At 36.1% G+C, this 18,419-nt stretch overlaps 2 protein-coding genes across 10 annotated transcripts in view; both read left to right on the top strand.

Moving 5' to 3' along the window:
- Positions 1-1,708: 1,708 nt before the first annotated feature.
- LOC140816335 (uncharacterized) lies at positions 1,709-4,133 on the top strand. 7 transcript variants are annotated; one of them, XM_073175540.1, is made up of 3 exons: positions 1,709-1,937; positions 2,053-2,130; positions 2,605-4,133. In XM_073175540.1, the coding sequence occupies exon 3, from the start codon at positions 2,770-2,772 to the stop codon at positions 3,781-3,783; it is 1,014 nt and encodes a 337-aa protein (XP_073031641.1). In that variant the 5' UTR covers positions 1,709-1,937; positions 2,053-2,130; positions 2,605-2,769; the 3' UTR covers positions 3,784-4,133. The 7 variants fall into 7 exon arrangements, with proteins under 7 accessions (XP_073031641.1, XP_073031640.1, XP_073031642.1 ...); XM_073175539.1 differs by having other exon boundaries at positions 2,211-4,133; XM_073175541.1 differs by having other exon boundaries at positions 2,053-2,149.
- Positions 4,134-10,941: 6,808 nt separating this feature from the next.
- The window catches only part of LOC140816440 (protein DETOXIFICATION 35-like), a 50,990-nt gene continuing 43,512 nt past the window's right edge, over positions 10,942-18,419 (top strand). For 2 of the 3 annotated variants that reach the window (XM_073175706.1, XM_073175705.1), the window contains exon 1: positions 10,942-11,359. In XM_073175706.1, the coding sequence (XP_073031807.1) occupies positions 11,081-11,359 (279 nt within the window). In that variant the 5' untranslated portion in view covers positions 10,942-11,080. The remainder of the gene's footprint in view (positions 11,360-18,419) is intronic. The other variant, XM_073175704.1, reaches the window with a different exon arrangement.

Genomic DNA, 18,419 nt, shown 5'->3' with positions numbered 1-18,419 from the left:
ACTGAGTAGGTGAGACTTGATGTGCGCATGCTAACTCGATGACCATACTTTTTTGGCAAATTACGTTTATGAATTAGGAGGAACCTTGGATATTTTCTTAAATTTTATTATTTATATGTTTATTGTTTGACAAAACTTGCATGTTGTTTGTTTGAGCTTTTTTAAGCTGCAATACTTTTATCCAGTAGTTGAATACCTTTTAGTTTTAAATTATGTGATTGACGGTAGATATTGCATGCATGTCTATAAATATATATTTGAAATAAAAATGTATATTTTTGAGATTTAGCTTATAAAAAAAATATTTCTAGTAGTATTTTAAGTAGTGACGTTTCATAATGAATGCATTTAATGATTAATATTCGTTGAATCATCGTTTATTCAATGAAGATGATTTTATCTTACAGTGTTATGATGTATCAGATTGTTTTGTTTAATCTGTTATGCTTTGGTACGGACTGTCAGTTTTCTGCTGATACAACTGGTGATGTGGCTAACTGATCAGGAGTTAAACTCGTCGTTTGATTAGTTCAGTTGGACAATATCAGTTCTAACTAATGCCTTCTCAGTTTGGACACTTCAGTTGATATAGCTCTTTTCAGTTCATTTTGGCAATGTCTTTAGCTCTGTAAAGAATTGAACGAGGAGCCGTATGAGGTGAAAATCTCATGTACGGTTCTGTAGAGTGGCAGTAAGGGTGACTTATCTGTCAACTTTTTTCCAATCTGTTTACTGATCTATAATTCATCGGTTTTAAGACTTATTTATTCTTATAAGAAGTTCAGTTCTTAATTCATTTAAATCTTATAAGTCTTCTTCCAGTTATGATATCTTAACTACGTCCGCTCAGTTTGGTTCTTCAGTTCTTTTACAGATTTGTTTGTCAAACTCTGAAACTCATAAATTCCAAAAAAAAAACCGTTCAGTTGAGTATACTAGGAGTTTCAATTTTGACAGTATTGAGTTCAAACTGAACTGGAAAAATTAAAGCTTTCTAGTGTGAGCCTTCTCAAAAAGAAGAAGGGATGATATAGGAGTTCAAGTTTTTCTAACATCCAGAAACAAATTAACTTTCATTTTACTTTCAGTTTACATGCCCAAACTATTATTTGAACTGTTCTAATATGTCGGTTTGGCTTCTTCCCGCACATATTTTGTTAGCCAACTGATATTGATGATCAAGAATGACAAGTTCAATTTCTAATCAGATTGAATTATCATTAAACACATAAATTTTCTTCAATCGATCTTATCACAAAGGATCAGTAATATCCGATATCATATCAACATCCAATGTCATGTCATTATTTCAGCAAGATTAGATCACAAGATTGAAAAAAGCCAATTATTAGGACGAGGACTTAATTTCAACATTTTCAGATAATTTTTTTTTATTTAACATTTTGGCTATTTTTTCTAATTTGAAGTTTGATTTGTTGTGGTGCTTTAATTATCATGTGATTATGAGTGGAATAGTAGCCCTCTTGGGTCCACAAATTCGAGGATAAATTTGAATTTATTATATTTTTTTTTAGTAATATTGAAATTTTAAATAATATCTGAAATAATTTCCACATTAAAATATGTAGATTTTTTTTTTGGGATAAAAAAAAGGAGGAGATGTTGATGTTTAGGGCAAGGGGCAAATTTTTCCGGTACAATCAACCAAATCCTGGAGGGCAATTTCGTCACAAAAAACTACCTGGAATACGTGGTGACATAAAATCAATCCTCCGCAGCTGATTGTTCTCACACAATCTTCAAAATTCTCACAAATCTTTCAAATCGAGGAAAAAATATACAGAATTACGGATTTCGTACCCTAATTATTGATGAACGGATTATTTCGGCTCAAATGTTCGTAAATGATCAAACGGCCGTTGTTCGCCGTTCTTCGCTTCAGTCACGGCGGGGAGCCGCGTCTTCCCGGATTCTTTGTACGTCGTGGTTTTTATGATTCGAATGGAAATTGGAAACCTGGGGGAATTGAATGAATTCAGGGTTCGAATTACTTTTTTTTTTGGAAAAAATTGAATGTTTTTGTTGTTGCAGGATTTTGGTAGAGTTTAGCGCTGGATTGTTTAAAATCGGTTTGTTTCTGGGTAGATTTTTTATTCCGGTGCTTTGAAGGTATATGAATGGAAATCAGGTTTCTTCTTTTGATCTATCTATAATTTGTCTATTGATTGTTTTGTATCATCATCGGACAGGAAATCTGCCTTTGAATTCTATGGTTGGCGCTAAACTTTTTAGGCAGATCCATGTTTGCTGTAGAAACCCTGGTGTTTTCTTCGCACCTTATATCTTATCCCTTTAGAAGCCCTAATTTAACTCTATCGAACTTTAAAAGGTCAGGGATTGCTGAGATTTAAGGTTTGATTGCATCTAATTTGTTCTTGATTCGTATATTTGATCAGTTATGATATCTAATTTGTAGCTCAATCTGATTTTTTATGATTCTATAATATTGGCATGCATTTAAATTATGAATCTTTTTCATTCATCTTAGGTGTTGGCAAGATCCTGTTTACGAATGAACATTTTTCTATCTTATATCTGATTCTAGCGTCTTGTATTTAATGTTTTTTGTTATGTTTATTTTAGGGAAACTGCGCAAATCCAATTTGTTGTTTGGGGAAGTTTGAAAAATCTTAATCCGGGATTTGTGTGACAGAGGATTATTACTTGGTGAAGGCTTGATTTTTCGGTCTGTTGATTGTAGTGTAAAAGTTGGCTGGAGCGATCCGTTTCTTGTGGATGTAGAGGGTAATGGAGTCGAATGCATGTGATGTTAATCACTTGGATACTAGTGCACTTTTGCCACCTAGAAAGCGGCTCCTGGCCGAGTTAAAGAGACAAAATTCCGATGTTAATTCCCATGTGCCATCTGCTTCTAGTAGTGGTGGGAACAAATTTGGTTCCAGTCTTAATAACATGTTGAGATCCCAGTTGATTAACTCTAACCTTTCAATTGAGGAGATCGTTGAATCCTCAAGACTCGCTGCTACAGAAGCTGCAAAGGTTGCACAGGCTGCTAGAGCTAATGCTGAATATAAAGCAGCGAAAGCAGCAAAGGCTATGGCTGCTGCCAAGCTAGCCTTGGAACTTGTCGACATTCTTTCAGACAAGATGGCTGACAAAGATGAATGTCAGAAAAAGAACAAGATGAAGAAGCACGTCCCTGTTCAAGCATTGTACAATAAGAACCAAGAGACGACCAAGTGTAGAACAGATGAGGAATTGGCCCGCAAGTTGCATCAAGTGATTAATAGCTCCCCAAGAATCTTGAAGAACTCATCAGGTTCCGATACATTGATGCACAAGCATAAGAAGCTGAAGAGCTCTGTTTTTTCTAGTCAACCTTGTATGGTGACTAGTAATGGTAATGGAGTAGTATCAGGGGTAGAAACTGAAGGTCCCATAAAAGAAATAGACATGATTATGGTGGATTTGAACTTGTCAAAATTTGAGGAAGACAAGCAACTGGGAGTGAGTAATGAGGAAGAATGGCGACCCATTAAAACTGGCCATTTAAAGTTAAAAAATGGTCAAGCAGAGACACTTCCTTTAAAGAATTCATTTTCTGAATCATTGGATAGTATTAGTAAAAAGAAAGGAAGAATCAAGCAGAAAAAACTTCCCTTGAGCATTTGTAATATCAGGGATCAAACTAGCCCCAAAGAGAAGCTTAATTTGATGACCGTCGTTGAAGCATCTACATGGAAATGCCGAGCATTCAAAACCACAGCCTCTGTTAAGCAAAATAAGGTCATGCAGTCATAATGTTTGTAATTTTATTTAATCAACTCATGCTACCCTGATAGAAGTTGATCGCCAAGGTAGTCATCGGGTATGTTTTTTGTTATAGACGAGACCCTTTTTCATCATTATCATCATCTTCATCTTCTTCCCTTTTTTATCTGCTTGTGAATAGATTTTCTTGATTTTGAAATTAGATGTATAATGATCTGCTTGATGGATTGAATATATTGTTATGTATGTATCTATAGTATTACTGTTTCCTCAACTGTCTGTCTGTCTGTCTGTAATTGAGATATTGGATGAGTCTCAGTAAGTAAATTTCTAAACTGGCCTTTTATATTTGTGAAACTGATTCTTGCTTTAATGCTTTAGATGACATTTGAGCATGTGCCATTTATCATATTTATTATTCAACAGCATGGTATATTGTTTAACATTCGACTCAAATTTTATAAAAATTAGAATAATAATACATTATATCAACAATACATAAAAATTTATCATTTATATATAATATATAATATTATCCTTCAATCCAAAGTATGTCTCAAATCATTTGAGCATGATTACTATATTTCCTCCAATGTGTAATTATTTTTTTCCCAATTTAGAACGTATAATTTAGTATATATTTTAGTTACGACGGATTTCATAATTTTTTTAGGAAAATATTTAATTAATATTCAAATATAAAATATAAATATGCAATTATATATATATATATATATATATATATATATATATATATATATATATATATTTTTCCCCCCAATTTAGAACTACAAATATATATATATATATATATATATATATATATATATATATATATATATTTATTTATATATTTTCCCCCCAATTTAGAACTACAAATATAACGTATTATTTAGTATATAGTTTAGTTACGACGGATTTCATAATTTTTTAGGAAAATATTTAATTAATATTCAAACATAAAATATAAATATTCAATTATACATAATATATATATATATATATATATATATATATATATATATATATATAATTGAGTTAATTATTATTCTTTAATATTACAAAAATACAATAAAATAAGATGTTGAATAATCGAGCAAAAAGCTATACATTTTTTACCCAAATATATTTTTTCCAATATTTTAATGGATTTTTATTCCATCCGTTCAACCCACTTTAAGGAACGATTCTTAATTCTTCGATCTACAATATGATTATGTACATTTCAAAATGGTCATTTTAATCCAAAATTTTCAAGCAAACTCAATAACTTAAATGTCCAAATCACGAAAAAAAACTTAAACCAAACTCAAAAATAATTCAATTATCTAAATTAGTGATGTAAACGAATCAAGCCGCTTTGTGAGTTTTTCGAGCCAATCCAAAAAATATTTGATTTATACGCGAACTTATCAAATTTGATCCTAAATCTAACATGTTAGACCTTTTTTCCAAACTAAACTTGAGCCCAAAATATTTGTTCGATAGTTTGTGAACAACTCGCGAACTTTAGCATTTTATTATTATAATATAATTATATATTAAATAAATAAATTTCGAGTCTTTCGAGTACTTATTTTCAAGCAATCATTTGAATAGTTCGCGAAAATGTTTGAATCTTTCGAGTTGAACTCGAACTCGAGCATTAATTCGAACTGAATCTAGCCAAAAGTTCTAAAAATTTTCGAGTTTCGAATCGAGCTCAAACTCGAATAAAAATAATTCAAGCCGGATTTGAGCATTCAAGTTTCGTTATATTCATCTCGATTCGGTTCGTTTGCACCCCTAATCTAAATAGTGAAATTAAACTTAAATAGAATTTACATTTTCTTCTTTGTACGAAGAAAAATTATTATAACAAACCTGCAATAATGAAATTACAACTGAAAAAAAAAAAAAAATTTTGTCACCCTTGATTATTGTCTAATAATTTAAAATTGGACTATAGATTATGGTTTTAGGTTGTACGATCAAGTATTTGTCTTTAATATTATGATCGAAAACGTATTTAGAAGAGTTGAATAAACATTAAAAAAATATGATGAGATTTTTTTTGTGGAAAGTATACTTTAGCTTTTATTAATAAGCTCAAGCACGTTTCTTGAAAATGGCTAGATTCAGCAAGCAGCTAAAGTATAGATAGTGCAAGAAAATTGTACTGAACGTAATGAACAAATACAAATAATAAATATGATGAAACAGCTAGGGTTTGGTAGACAAGAAATCAAGTAATATATCTAAAAAAACAACACAAATTTGTTTCTCGAAGTTCAAAGCCTTCTTTTTTTTTAGAAACGATTTCACTAAAAGACTTTGATTAATACAACTCTTGTGCAGACTCACTATAACTCGATCAAGTCCCTGTTGAAATCTAACTTCTAAAAAGAAGACAATTGTAGATGCTAAATTTGACTGTCCGTTATGATATCCTAAACAAATATGACACCATAAACAAAGAAAAATAAAGAAACACTATTGAAATTGAGAAATAAAATCTTAACATGTTTTATATTTTCAATAAAAATGTAGGAATTCACAAAAGATTGACATATACTAAATAATGTTGAAATCTGAAAGAAAATGACTTGAACTAATGAAATTTAGAATGAAAACTATGAAAACGACTGATTAAAGCTATGAGAATTCTGCAAAGAGTTTGTTAGAATTTGTGCGAGATATTGTGTGTGTTCGTCTGTGTTGGCCAATCCTTTTGCTTCTGAATGCTAGGCAGTTCTTTCCCCCCTCCCATGATCCATGACGTGGGGACCCGGACGCTAACTCATCTTCTAAATCATAACAATTACATAAACTGTCAAACTTTCAAACTATACTGAAAAATAATCAAACTTACATCCTTTCGAAGCTTTTGACGAGAGGAGCACTAAACTATTCTAGGATCAAAAATCAGACGACCGGATCTTGCACAAAAGTCAAATTTCTAACATATGCAAATTTTGAGAATTTCTCCTATGGCTACCTCGGTTTTCTTCCCTGGAAACTCTGAATGAATTGAAGGAAATATTACATGTTAAATGGCATGGCAAGACATGTAGCTCAATCTTCATACTGCGCGTCTCTCACCGGCGCATATATGCGAGACTCTCTGTCTCGGAAATTCTGAATTCATTAGCTCGCGCATATGCGCAAGACCTACTGTCTCGGCATTTTAGGAAAACACCAGCTCGCGCATATGCGCGCCCCGTCTCGCGCATATGCGCGAGACTTACTGTCTCGGCATATGCTTATCGCGCATATGCGCGACTCGTCTTCGCGCATATGCGCGAGAACTTCTGGTCTCATACCTCGCAGTACTCATGCTATTCCAAATAGTGTCTCGGAGTGGTCCTTCTATAATCACATCAATTTGTCAATTAATAATCTCGGATTAACAGGATAAAATCTCAGGCATTACACATGATCTTCCGCTATTTCATCCCATGATCATTTTATCTTTCTTCCCATGATCTCTTCTCTTTCAACGCTTCATGATCAGTTTGAATCGGTTGGAGTTTATCTGTCACATTTGATCATAATTTAAGTTTAGCCCAAACTATTGCCTCCCGCAAGCATTGGTCCATTGGGCCCAAAATGCTTGCATATCAGTCCAATTTTAAACTCATTCATTTGTAGCGACCAGTGATTGTTTTTCTGTGAATTGGGCTTGTAGTGGTGGGCTGAGCAACCCAAGTCCATTCTTCTTTAGACTTTAAATTTCTTATTATCGTATTTTGGAATTCCCTCATCTACTGTTCAGATTCGAAACGCTCTAGTCCCCTCTCTTCTTTTTTTCTCGCCGCCCTTTCGTTCGATTACTCTTCACTACTGCTGTGGAAGACCTCTGCCCTTCGCCAGCCTCACATTCCAACTGTCGCGGCCCTCAAGCTCCCTTTGGTTGTTCTTCGCTGCTGATTGTTCTCTACTGTCGCCTGAAGACATGGTATGGCTCAAGACTCCCCTTCGGAGCACCCAACTGAATCTAGCGCTACGAGAGCCGCTTCTACCCAATCGGCTGTATCTCCAATACTGCCCGTCGCATTTTCCAGCTCCGCTACTAGTCTCAACCCCTTTCTTGCCACTTTTGGGTCGTGGCAAACAATTATTATATGCATGAATTTTATAAAGTGATGAAAATATTAAATGTTAAAGGAAGTGAAGTAATTGTAACTAATACGATGATACGATGATATGTGAAGCCAATGCTCAGTTGTAGGGTGAGAGTGTCGCTGATGCCTCCACCGCCCAGTACCGTGGTAATACATAGATGGATTCATCGAACTTCATCTAATACGAAAGTCACAATTAACGATCTGAATTCAACGAAAATGAAAATGTATACGTATATGATGAAATGGAATATGTTTATGATGAAAGGAAAAATGTCTAAGTTTATACATGTTCATGAAATGTTATATTAAGTAAAAGTATTTTCACTATTGCATGTGATTGTATATGTACTACTCGCTATTATGATTATGGTTTGCTGAGTCAATAGACTCACTAGGTGTGATCGATGCAGGTGAGCATGATATTGATGTTGAGGGACTTGATGGTTGATCTTACTGGGCTAAAGGTGCACACAACCCGAGGACTAGCGCTAGTTTTTCCGCATTTATGATTTAAAGTTTATGATAAAGATTTTTACGACTTTTATGATGTTTTTGAGTGGTTTTGGAGAGGTTGTTAGAGTTAGCTTTATTTTGAAATATTTCTAAGTTTAGGTATGGTAAGACGTTTGATGATTTTATGTTTTGAATTCTTTCCTTTGAATTTTCAAATATAGTTGGTGGTTTATTTTTAAATGGTGCACGGTTATTTTCATGAAGTATATATATATATAAGTCCATTCTCCTTTAGACTTTAAATTTCTTATTATCGTCTTTTGGAATTCCCTCATCTATTTTTCAGATTCGAAACGCGCTAGTCCCCTCTCTTCTTTTTTCTTGCCGCCCTTTCGTTCGATTACTCTTCACTACTGCTGTGGAAGACCTCTGCCCTTCGCCTGCCTCACATTCCAACTGTCGCGGCCCTCAAGCTCCCTTCGGCTGTTCTTCGCTGCTGATTGTTCTCTATTGTCGCCTGAAGACATGGTATGGCTCAAGACTCTCCTTCGGAGCACCCAACTGAATCTAGCGCTACGAGAGCCGCTTCTATCCAATCGGCTGTATCTCCACTACTGCCCGTCGCATTTGCCAGCTCCGCTACTAGTCTCAACCCCTTTCTTGCCACTTTTGGTCGTGGCAAACAATTATTATATGCATGAATTTTATAAAGTGATGAAAATATTAAATGTTGAAGGAAGTTAAGTAATTGTGACTAATACGATGATATGTAAGGCCAATGCTCAGTTGTAGGGTGAGAGTGTCGCTGATGCCTCCACCGCCCAGTACTGTGGTAACACATAGATGGATTCATCGAACTTCATCTAATACGAAAGTCACAATTAACGATTTGAATTCAACGAAAATGAAAATGTATACGTATATGATGAAATGGAATATTTTTATGATGAAAAGAAAAATGTTTAAGTTTATACATGTTCATGAAATGTTATATTAAGTAAAAATATTTTCACTGTTGCATGTGATTGTATATATACTACTTGCTATTGTGGTTATGGTTTGCTGAGTCAATAGACTCACTAGGTGTGATCGATGCAGGTGAGCATGATATTGATGTTGAGGGACTTGATGGTTGATCTTACTGGGCTGAAAGTGCACACAACCTGAGGACCAGCGCTAGTTTTTCCGCATTTATGATTTAAAGTTTATGATAAAGATTTTTACGACTTTTATGATGTTTTTGAGTGGTATTGGAGAGGTTGTTAGAGTTAGCTTTATTTTGAAATATTTCTAAGTTCAGGTTTGGTAAAACGTTTGATGATTATATGTTTTGAATTCTTTCCTTTGAATTTTCAAATATAGTTGGTGGTTTATTTTTAAATGGTGCACGGTTATTTTCATGAAGTATAAATATATATATAAGTATATATATATATATATAATATATATATGTGTGTATAGTTATTTTCGGCCAATTATTTAGAAAAAAATTTGTTTAGTACTTTTTAAGAAAAATAAGTAGTGGACATTTCAGTATACCTTCTTTCTGGATGATTTGGGAGAGTGAACTCTGGGCGGCGAGGATCATCAGTCCTTGATTTTCTTACTCCCTGGTTAAATTCATTGATTTGGTTGCTTCCCTATATTTGGTTGCATACCTGGTTCCCTTTTTTTTCACTTGCATTTTGCTCTTTATGGGTTGACTAGTTCAGTCTACCCAACATTGTCTTCAAACAATCAGACATAGCCTTGGAGAATGCTTGTGATATCTCTTCAATTTTCATCGCAGTCAACTCTTCAACCAAACGGTTAGAAATATGAGCATATATATCTGGAAAATGACTTGGATGCAAATCCAACTCCTTGGTCGGCTCTTCAACAGCCGGTTGTTCTGTTAGCGGAGCGTGAACCTATTTCTGGCTTGGTAGAGACTCCACATCCCCTTGATTGACGTTTTCTTTCCTTTTTGGCGGAATAATGGTGTTCCAATGGGCGTGTCAAAAATTGTTTGCATAATATTTCGATTGGCAAGCATGTCAGGTGCAAAGATGCACCAATTTGTGTAAAAATAATAAAAATATAACTTCGAAAAACACGACGATTATAGATACTAAATTTGACGGTCGTTATGATCTCTTAAACAAATATGACGCTATAAAAAAAGAAAAATAGAGAAACACTACTAGAAATTTAGAAATAAACTCCTAAGATGATCTATATTTTCAATAAATTGTAGGAAATCACAAAAGATTGACATATACTAAAGAACGTTGTTGAAATCTGAAAGAAAACGAATTGAACTAAAGAAATCTAGAATTGAAACTATGAAAACGACTTATTAGATCTATGAGAATTCCATAGGGAGTTTGCTAAAATTTTGTGCAAGAGATTGTAAATGTTTTTTTGTGTTGGCCAATCCAGTTTGAATCGGTGAAAATTTATCTGCTATATTTGATGGGCCTGCATAATTTAAATTTAACCCAAACAATTATATTTTACATTTACAACTCATTTGCTTGCCTCTATGTTTTCAGTCAACTTTGCAGACAAAAAGATACATATGTTTACTAATCAGTCGCCCAAATCAATTTCCGTCTCCGACACAATGATTCTGACTTCTTACCCAACCCAATATTTTATTCGTTTGATTGACTTACACATCGAATCCTTGTCAAGATTACTTTTGATCCCATCGAAGATTTCCCATAAATAATCGCATCGCAGCAGCTTGAAATTGGTGTAGTACTGACTTTAACGCCGCCCGCAGAATGGAAGTGCCGCTTCTGGAGAAAAGCTTCGTCGAAATCCAGCTGATCGGAGAAGGCGGAGACTACTTGGAGGCGGTCGGGCTGAGAACGTGGTGGAGAATCTTTCAAGTAGAATCCGCGAAGCTGTGGGCGATTGCCGGGCCGATCGCGCTCCAAATCCTGTGCCAGTTCGGGGCCAACTCGGTGGCGACGATGTTCATGGGACATCTGGGAGATGTCGAGCTCTCCGCCTTCACCATTGCTGTCTTAGTCATCGGAACCTTCGCTTACGGCTTCATGGTCAGTCAAATATCTTTTCTCATGTTCATGATCAGAAACAGGTTAGATAATTTGTTATTTTTACAGCAAAAAATTCTCATCCTGTTGAAATTAATATGGCAATTCCCAGATGAATATGCAGACACCTACCATTCGAAGATATATAAATGTGGTAGAAGTAAATATTGATAAATTTTTTGGGAAATGTCAAGAATGAAATTTAGATCTAACTCAACCCTAAAAACTAGCTCAAGAGGGAAGATTGTCCAAGTGCATATATGCAACTGTCAGGTTATTTATCCAACTGATGTGGGACAATTAACACACCCTCTCACGCCCAGTAATGAACATCTGGAGCATGTAGTTTACAAATGACCCAATTATGGGCAGAACGGGTGGCCTAATTATATGCAGTCAGACAAATAACGGTGGAACCTGGGCTCTGATACCATGTTAAGATTGGAACTTGGACCTGACTCAATCCCAAAAACTAGCTCAAGGGAGGAGGATTGTCCAAGCCAATATATACAACTCCCAGGTTATCTATCCAAGCGATGTGGGACAATTAACACAGCCCTCTCTCGCTCAGAAATGAACATCTGGAGCATGGAGTTTACAAATGACCCAATTATGGGCAGAACATATGGTCTAATTATAGGCAGTCCAACACATAACGGTGGAACCCGGGCTCTGATACCATGTTAAGATTGGAACTTAGACCTAACTCAACCCCAAGAGCTAGCTTTTGGGAACTTGGACCTAACTCAACTCCAAAAGCTAGCTCAAGGAGGGAGGATTGTCCAAGCCAATATATAAAACTCCCACGTTATCTATCCAACCGATTTGGGACAATTAACACACCTTCTCACGCCCAGGAATGAATATCTGGAGCGTGCAGTTTACAAATGACTCAATTATGGGCAGACGGGTGGCGTAATTATAGGCAGTCCAACACATAATGGTGGAACCCGGGCTCTGATACCATGTTAAGATTGGAACTTTGACCTAACTCGACCCCAAGAGTTAGCTTTTGGGAACTTGGACCTAACTCAACCCCAAAAACTAGCTCAAGGGGGAGGATTGTCCAAGCCAATATATACAACTCCCATGTTATCTATCCAACCGATGTGGGACAATTAACACACCCCTCTCACGTCCAGGAATGAACATCTGGAGCGTGGAGTTTACAAATGACCCAATTATGGGCAGAACGGGTGCCCTAATTATAGTTAGTCTAACACATAACAGTGAAACACGGGCTCTGATACCATGTTAAGGTTGGAACTTGGACCTAACTCAATCCCAAAAGCTAGCTCAAGTGGGGAGGATTACACAAGCCAATATATACAACTTTCAGGTTATCTATCCAACCGATGTTGGACAAATAACTGGAAAAATAATAATAAGACAAATAAAAGGGGTAATCAATTTTATTTTTAATACTTTAACTAGTTTGTTATAGTTTTTACATTGTTTCATTATTCAAAATTCCCAATATTGTGATTATATTTAAGAAGAACGATCTGAGTTTCGGACTATCTTACTTCTTGGGTAAAGAATTTTTATTGCGTATACGAAATAAATAGTAATAATAATATTTTATTGTTTAAATATGATTGAATTATGAGGTGATAGTCTTTGATTTTATTTTGAAATGATTTGTTTGAGATTGTCTAAAAAAGCTTATCGTATTTTGTTTTGGTGACGGACGAACCGAATCGAGTTTAATATTAGTAAAATTTAAAGGATTGAATTCATGTCAAATTAAGTGAGTTCGAGTTCGATTCGAAACTATAAAAAAATTTAATTATTTTTTCATAAGTTCGAGGTTCGGCTCGAAATGTTCGAACTTATTCGTGATCTATTCGAACTATTACTCGAACATTGAAGTCTGATAATGAAGGTTCGAAATCTCAAAATGTTCAAAAGAGTACTAGAAATGTATATGTATTTATATATAATTAAATAAAATATTAAGACTCGCAAACTATCAAAAAATAACTTGGCTCAAATTCGACTCGAAAAAATTTCGAACACGTTCGAGTTTGGTCCAAGTTCGATAGTTTCAACTACAAATCAAATATTTATGTAGTCAGCTCGATAATCTTGTGAATCAGCTAGATTTATTTACAACTTTAGTTGTGTCCTTGACTATAGCCACATTAATTGCTTTAAATTTTTGCACCAACGTGTCTCGATAATCAGGATGGTTTTAGCTTTGAAACTATCAAATAGTCCAGCAGATTTAATATTCTAAAATCAAGAAAGACCCGTTTTGACACTGTGTTAGGATCATTTTGGAACAACTCAAAAGACGTTTCTTGGTTGGATTAGCAATCGATGAAATTATTCTTGTTCTAAAATGATTAGTCGAGTAAATTTATGTGAAAGTGATGAAAGAAGTTGAGTTGATCTAGTAAATATTTTGATCAAACTGAAACAAAAAAACCTGAAATCAATAAGGAGTGCGTGTATACCACACACGGATTGTGTAAAAACAAATAAATGAATACACAATTTTTTTTGGAAGTTCAATGATCAAACATCTATGTCTCTCATTCATTTGTTTCTGGAAGGTTTCACTAGAAAATTTTGTTTTATACAAGCTTGTTGTACAAACTCATCTCAACTGATGCCACACTCTCAATTGAATTCCTAATATATCCAGTCAACAAGGAAGAAAAATCTCCAACTGATCTAATGATAATTCTAAATATCAACTCTAACTTCTACAACCTTCTTCTTCATCTATTAAATTGAATTGGTTTGATTGTTGGGCATGGATGCAATAACTTGGTAAGCACATTGATCCTGATGTGCTGAGGTAGATGTTGAAGTTATGCTCTAATACTCAAATCTCTTCCTTAATTAAGTTGATATTTATATATATATATATATATATATATATATATATATATATATATATATATATATATATATATATATATAATGTAATATCTTTTTTGATAATATATATAGTTTATTATATTAAGTTCAAGCCCCCCAAGCTCTAATTCCTGTATCCGTCCCTATATATATATATATATATATATATATATATATATATTTATATATATATATATATATAATGTAATATCTTTTTTGATAATATATATAGTTTATTATATTAAGTTCAAGCCCCCCAAGCTCTACTTCCTGTATCCGTCCCTGAAAAAGCTCGCTCAGTAGTGGCGATTGACACAGGTAACGTCAAAATAAAATGAATCAATCTAGTCAACATAACATAAACTTTTGACAGTCCACTCTCAATCAGTTCCTGACATAACTCAACAAGTGTAAAAACTTTCAAATTTTGCATCACATCAAGTTTATAATGTATCATATACCTATATCCCGTAAAGATTTGCAAACACCAATAATTAATCATATAAGAATTAACATAGCCAAATTGCCTCATTTCTTTTTAATTATTATTTATTTCTACTGTTAGAACTAAACATCTTACAAATATGAAATATAGAGATAGATAGATCATAGATATTTTGAAATATGAATCCATACACAAACACCACTTTGTTTTTTGAATCGTCTGCAAACACCTTGTGCCCTCTGCATTTTTAATGTGTTTTTTCCTTAATTGGATAACAACTATTTAGGATTTCATGTAAAAAGACTAAACAAGTAGCATAAAATTTGGGAGGCCTCAACACAACAGCACATAGATACCTTCAAAAAGAGAAAAAATATTTTACATGGGTAGTAAAAAAAGGATAGGAGATGTCAAGAGTTGAGGTGGGCTAAAAATAATAGTGTTAGGATGTGTTAATAAACTTTTAAATGATTAGTAAAAAAAAAAAAATTGGGCTGGGCTACAACCCATGAGAGCCCATGTGTGGATACGTCCCTTGTATATATATATGATATATATGTTGGTGACATGTGAACATGAATATAGATACATCTCTGCTTGAAAGGTTGGACATCTTTGGTGATCCGAAAACTTTAGTGCATTCTTAGATAATGCTAATATGCCTTTCTTGATCACCTTCTTATTTTCTTTTTTCGAAGATATTAAAATGTCTCCTTTACATAACATCTTTTTCAATGGTCATAAATGATTTCTTCGAGACTCATTAGTGACCATTACCATTGTCTGATTATTTTTTTGTAATATATCCTGGATTCAGGCGCATTAATTGTTTTTTTACTTTTCTACAATGGCTAAATATTTAAACGTTGATTGATCATTTCTTATTGGATTGGCCGGTTTTATCGCTTGGAATGGATGTATGTCCTGAGCTGATTCTCGATTTATCATTTTTATGTTTACATCAAAAAACAATATCCTATCTGATGCAACTCGAGCGAAAAGGGTGAGTCGGGTCGGGTACTCTGCCGGATTTGCTATCAAGATGTTAAAGGAAATATGAGTTGGACGTCTGAACTAATTGTGAGTTTTTTTTCCTCCTGAGCGATTTGAGAGATCTGCGAACAAGAAAAGAACCACGTGAATGGGCGCCTGAGGGGTGTCCGACGTGACCACTCTGATACTTAAGTCAGCAGGGAACTCAAGCAAGAAAACCAATGTAGCCAAGTGATGGCCGTGAGATTGGTGTTGAAAGTGAGAAGTAAATGAACAATAAATGAGAGCATTCAATGTGTGTATTAATATCTGAATCGAGAGTAAATGGAAGTAAAGAACCTGTATTTATAGTAGAGGATGTAATGATGATCTCGTTTTTTGTGTTGAGCATTAATTATGGTAGGGCGGCTGATTATACCTACTGTTCTGACATGTCAAATCTCATACTAGTCACATCCAGCCCACTTGATTTTGTCAACCATTTATGTTACTGTCAGAGATAGGTCGGCTGTGCAGACTCTAGCAAGTCGGCGCAATTAAATGTCTCACTCATATCGAGGTGGCCAGGGTAGGATGCTTCTTGGGTAATTATACAGGAGCCCGAGCATAAAACGTCCCGAGGATATTATGCTCCAGGTGCTCCTATGGCTCGGGTGTTGATCCAGACCCGGGCACTCTCCTTGGACAGGATCCCTGGCCTGGGACGTCCCAGGCACCATCCATGACCCGGTACATCTCGGGGCATCATCACTCCCTCCTTAAATAGTCGGGCTAGAGTCATACTCGCTGTCCCGATTAGTCTTATGTGCCGGGTCGGGAGCAAAATGTTGCTATCTGATTTTACCGAGGCGATAAGGATGACATCACCCTATCGATGCTGACGTAAGCCATAGCATTAAATTTGTCAGAGCCTTTCCGTATTCCGAGAAGATAAACCATCATGACGTCTTGAACTTCGTGCCTGTCTTTTCAAATATCCCGCCCAATCATGCCGCCCAATTTCCCAGGTCAATTTGATCCGTCCGATTCTTCTTAGATCAACGGTGTGGATCAATTCCTTCCTCCTATATATAGTAGCATAAGAATTTTTCAAAAATCATTTGCAAATTTGAACTAGCGGCCAAACCCTGCCAAAATTTCCTCTCAAGCTTTACGACGTGTGAATCTTGTTCCGGCGGCTTCTCTGTTCATCAACTACTAGTTATTTTCAACTTGTAAGTTTTCTTCCTCCTTTGCACCTGCCTTCCTCTTCATTTTGCTTTAGTAGTCATGTCCAATTCTACTTCTTCTACGTCCTGTAAGAATGTCAGGGGCCGGTCGGAGGATAATTCCTCGACCCCTTCTGAACACTATGTTCAAATTTCCATAGGCATCCCTATCCTTTCTTCCCAACCCCCTCCTAAAAAACAAGCCAAAGCCTCTTCCTCCCGACCTACTAGGGTCTCTGGCAAGGGGAAAGACAAGGTAGCAGGGACCTTGTGGTTCTCTACTGTGACTTCTACCCTTCGCCCGAGCAGCTTAGGGGAGATAAGATCATTAGGCTCCATCTCTTCTACTTACAAAATCAAAATTCCCGGGCCAAACGATCACCCGGACACCCCTCCTCTCGGATTCCAGGCCTTCGTCCTAGAACAACTTAAAAGTGGTCTTCGTTTCCCGGTCCACCACTTTTTCGAAGTGGTTTCCCGGTTCTTTAGGCTCCCTATTAACCATCTTCAACCCAACACCTTTAGAATCCTGGAGGCTACTTTTTTTTTATTCCGCATGAAAAATTTACCCATTAATTCTTCTATTTTTCATTATTTCTACTCATGTCGGTTTAATGACGGGGTTTTTTATTTCATGGCCCAGATGCATTATCGATTTTTGACCGACATCCCTTCATCCCTGAAGGGATGGAAAACCAAATTCTTTTTCTTACAATTCTCCACTCTCCCAGCTTGTGATACGGGCTTCTTATCTTCACTGCCCGAGCAACCTGAACTTCCCCGAGACTACAAACTCCTTCCCTTATTCACCCAAGCCTGGGATGCCATAGAGAACCAGTCCTTTCTGTCCTCAGTATTGATTGGGGGGAATAATCTGGTACATAATGGGATCGGGTCCCGGCCTGAAGACCCTGTGGACCAGATTATAGACGAATTCGATCAGGCCGGGTCGCAGGCTGGTAAATTATTATCCTCAGTTTCTCTTTGTACATTCTGTATTAATCATCTGATTGTGTATTTCTGATGCAGCCGAAGAAGATATGATCAAGGCCAGTCTTCTTGAGGCGGCGGCCAAGAAGAAGGCCGAGCAAAAGAAAGACCGGGCAGAGAAGAGAGCCCGGGAAAGCTCAAGAGGACGAAGAACGCCGAGCCCGGGCGGCGGCTGAGACCCGAGAAGCCGAGGAACGCCGGGTCGAGGCAGGCAGAAGCTAAGGCCCAGGAAGAGACGGTCCCTCCCCAGGAGGAGACCACTTCTCTGACTCATGAGGAGGACTCGGTTCCTCTGAATCAGCGCAAGAGAAAGGCTGTGACCGAGCCAATTGCTCAAACAGTGGTCGTGGAGGATGAACCCGAGGAAGTCATCTGATCCCCTCCTCTTACCGGTTCGTCTGCTGGTCCTTCAGGCGGGAGGTCCTGGGTCCTCCCTAATATTTTTGGAGATGACGTTAGCTCGGATCTTGTGAAGATGATCCGGGGCCTTCTGCATCCTGACGAGGTGGTGCATCTGCAGGGACTCCACCCAAATGAGATGTTATGTGAAGGAGTGGCC

The sequence above is a fragment of the Primulina eburnea genome, chromosome 16 (genome assembly GCF_022965805.1).
Source record: "Primulina eburnea isolate SZY01 chromosome 16, ASM2296580v1, whole genome shotgun sequence".
Classification (NCBI taxonomy): Eukaryota; Viridiplantae; Streptophyta; class Magnoliopsida; order Lamiales; family Gesneriaceae; genus Primulina; species Primulina eburnea.
Note: the sequence above shows the minus strand (reverse complement) of the source record. Positions and strands in the feature narration are given on the sequence as shown.

Bases quoted from the DNA above. Each gene is read 5' to 3' on its own strand.
- LOC140816335 (XM_073175540.1), top strand. From the start codon at position 2,770: ATGGAGTCGAATGCATGTGATGTTAATCACTTGGATACTAGTGCACTT.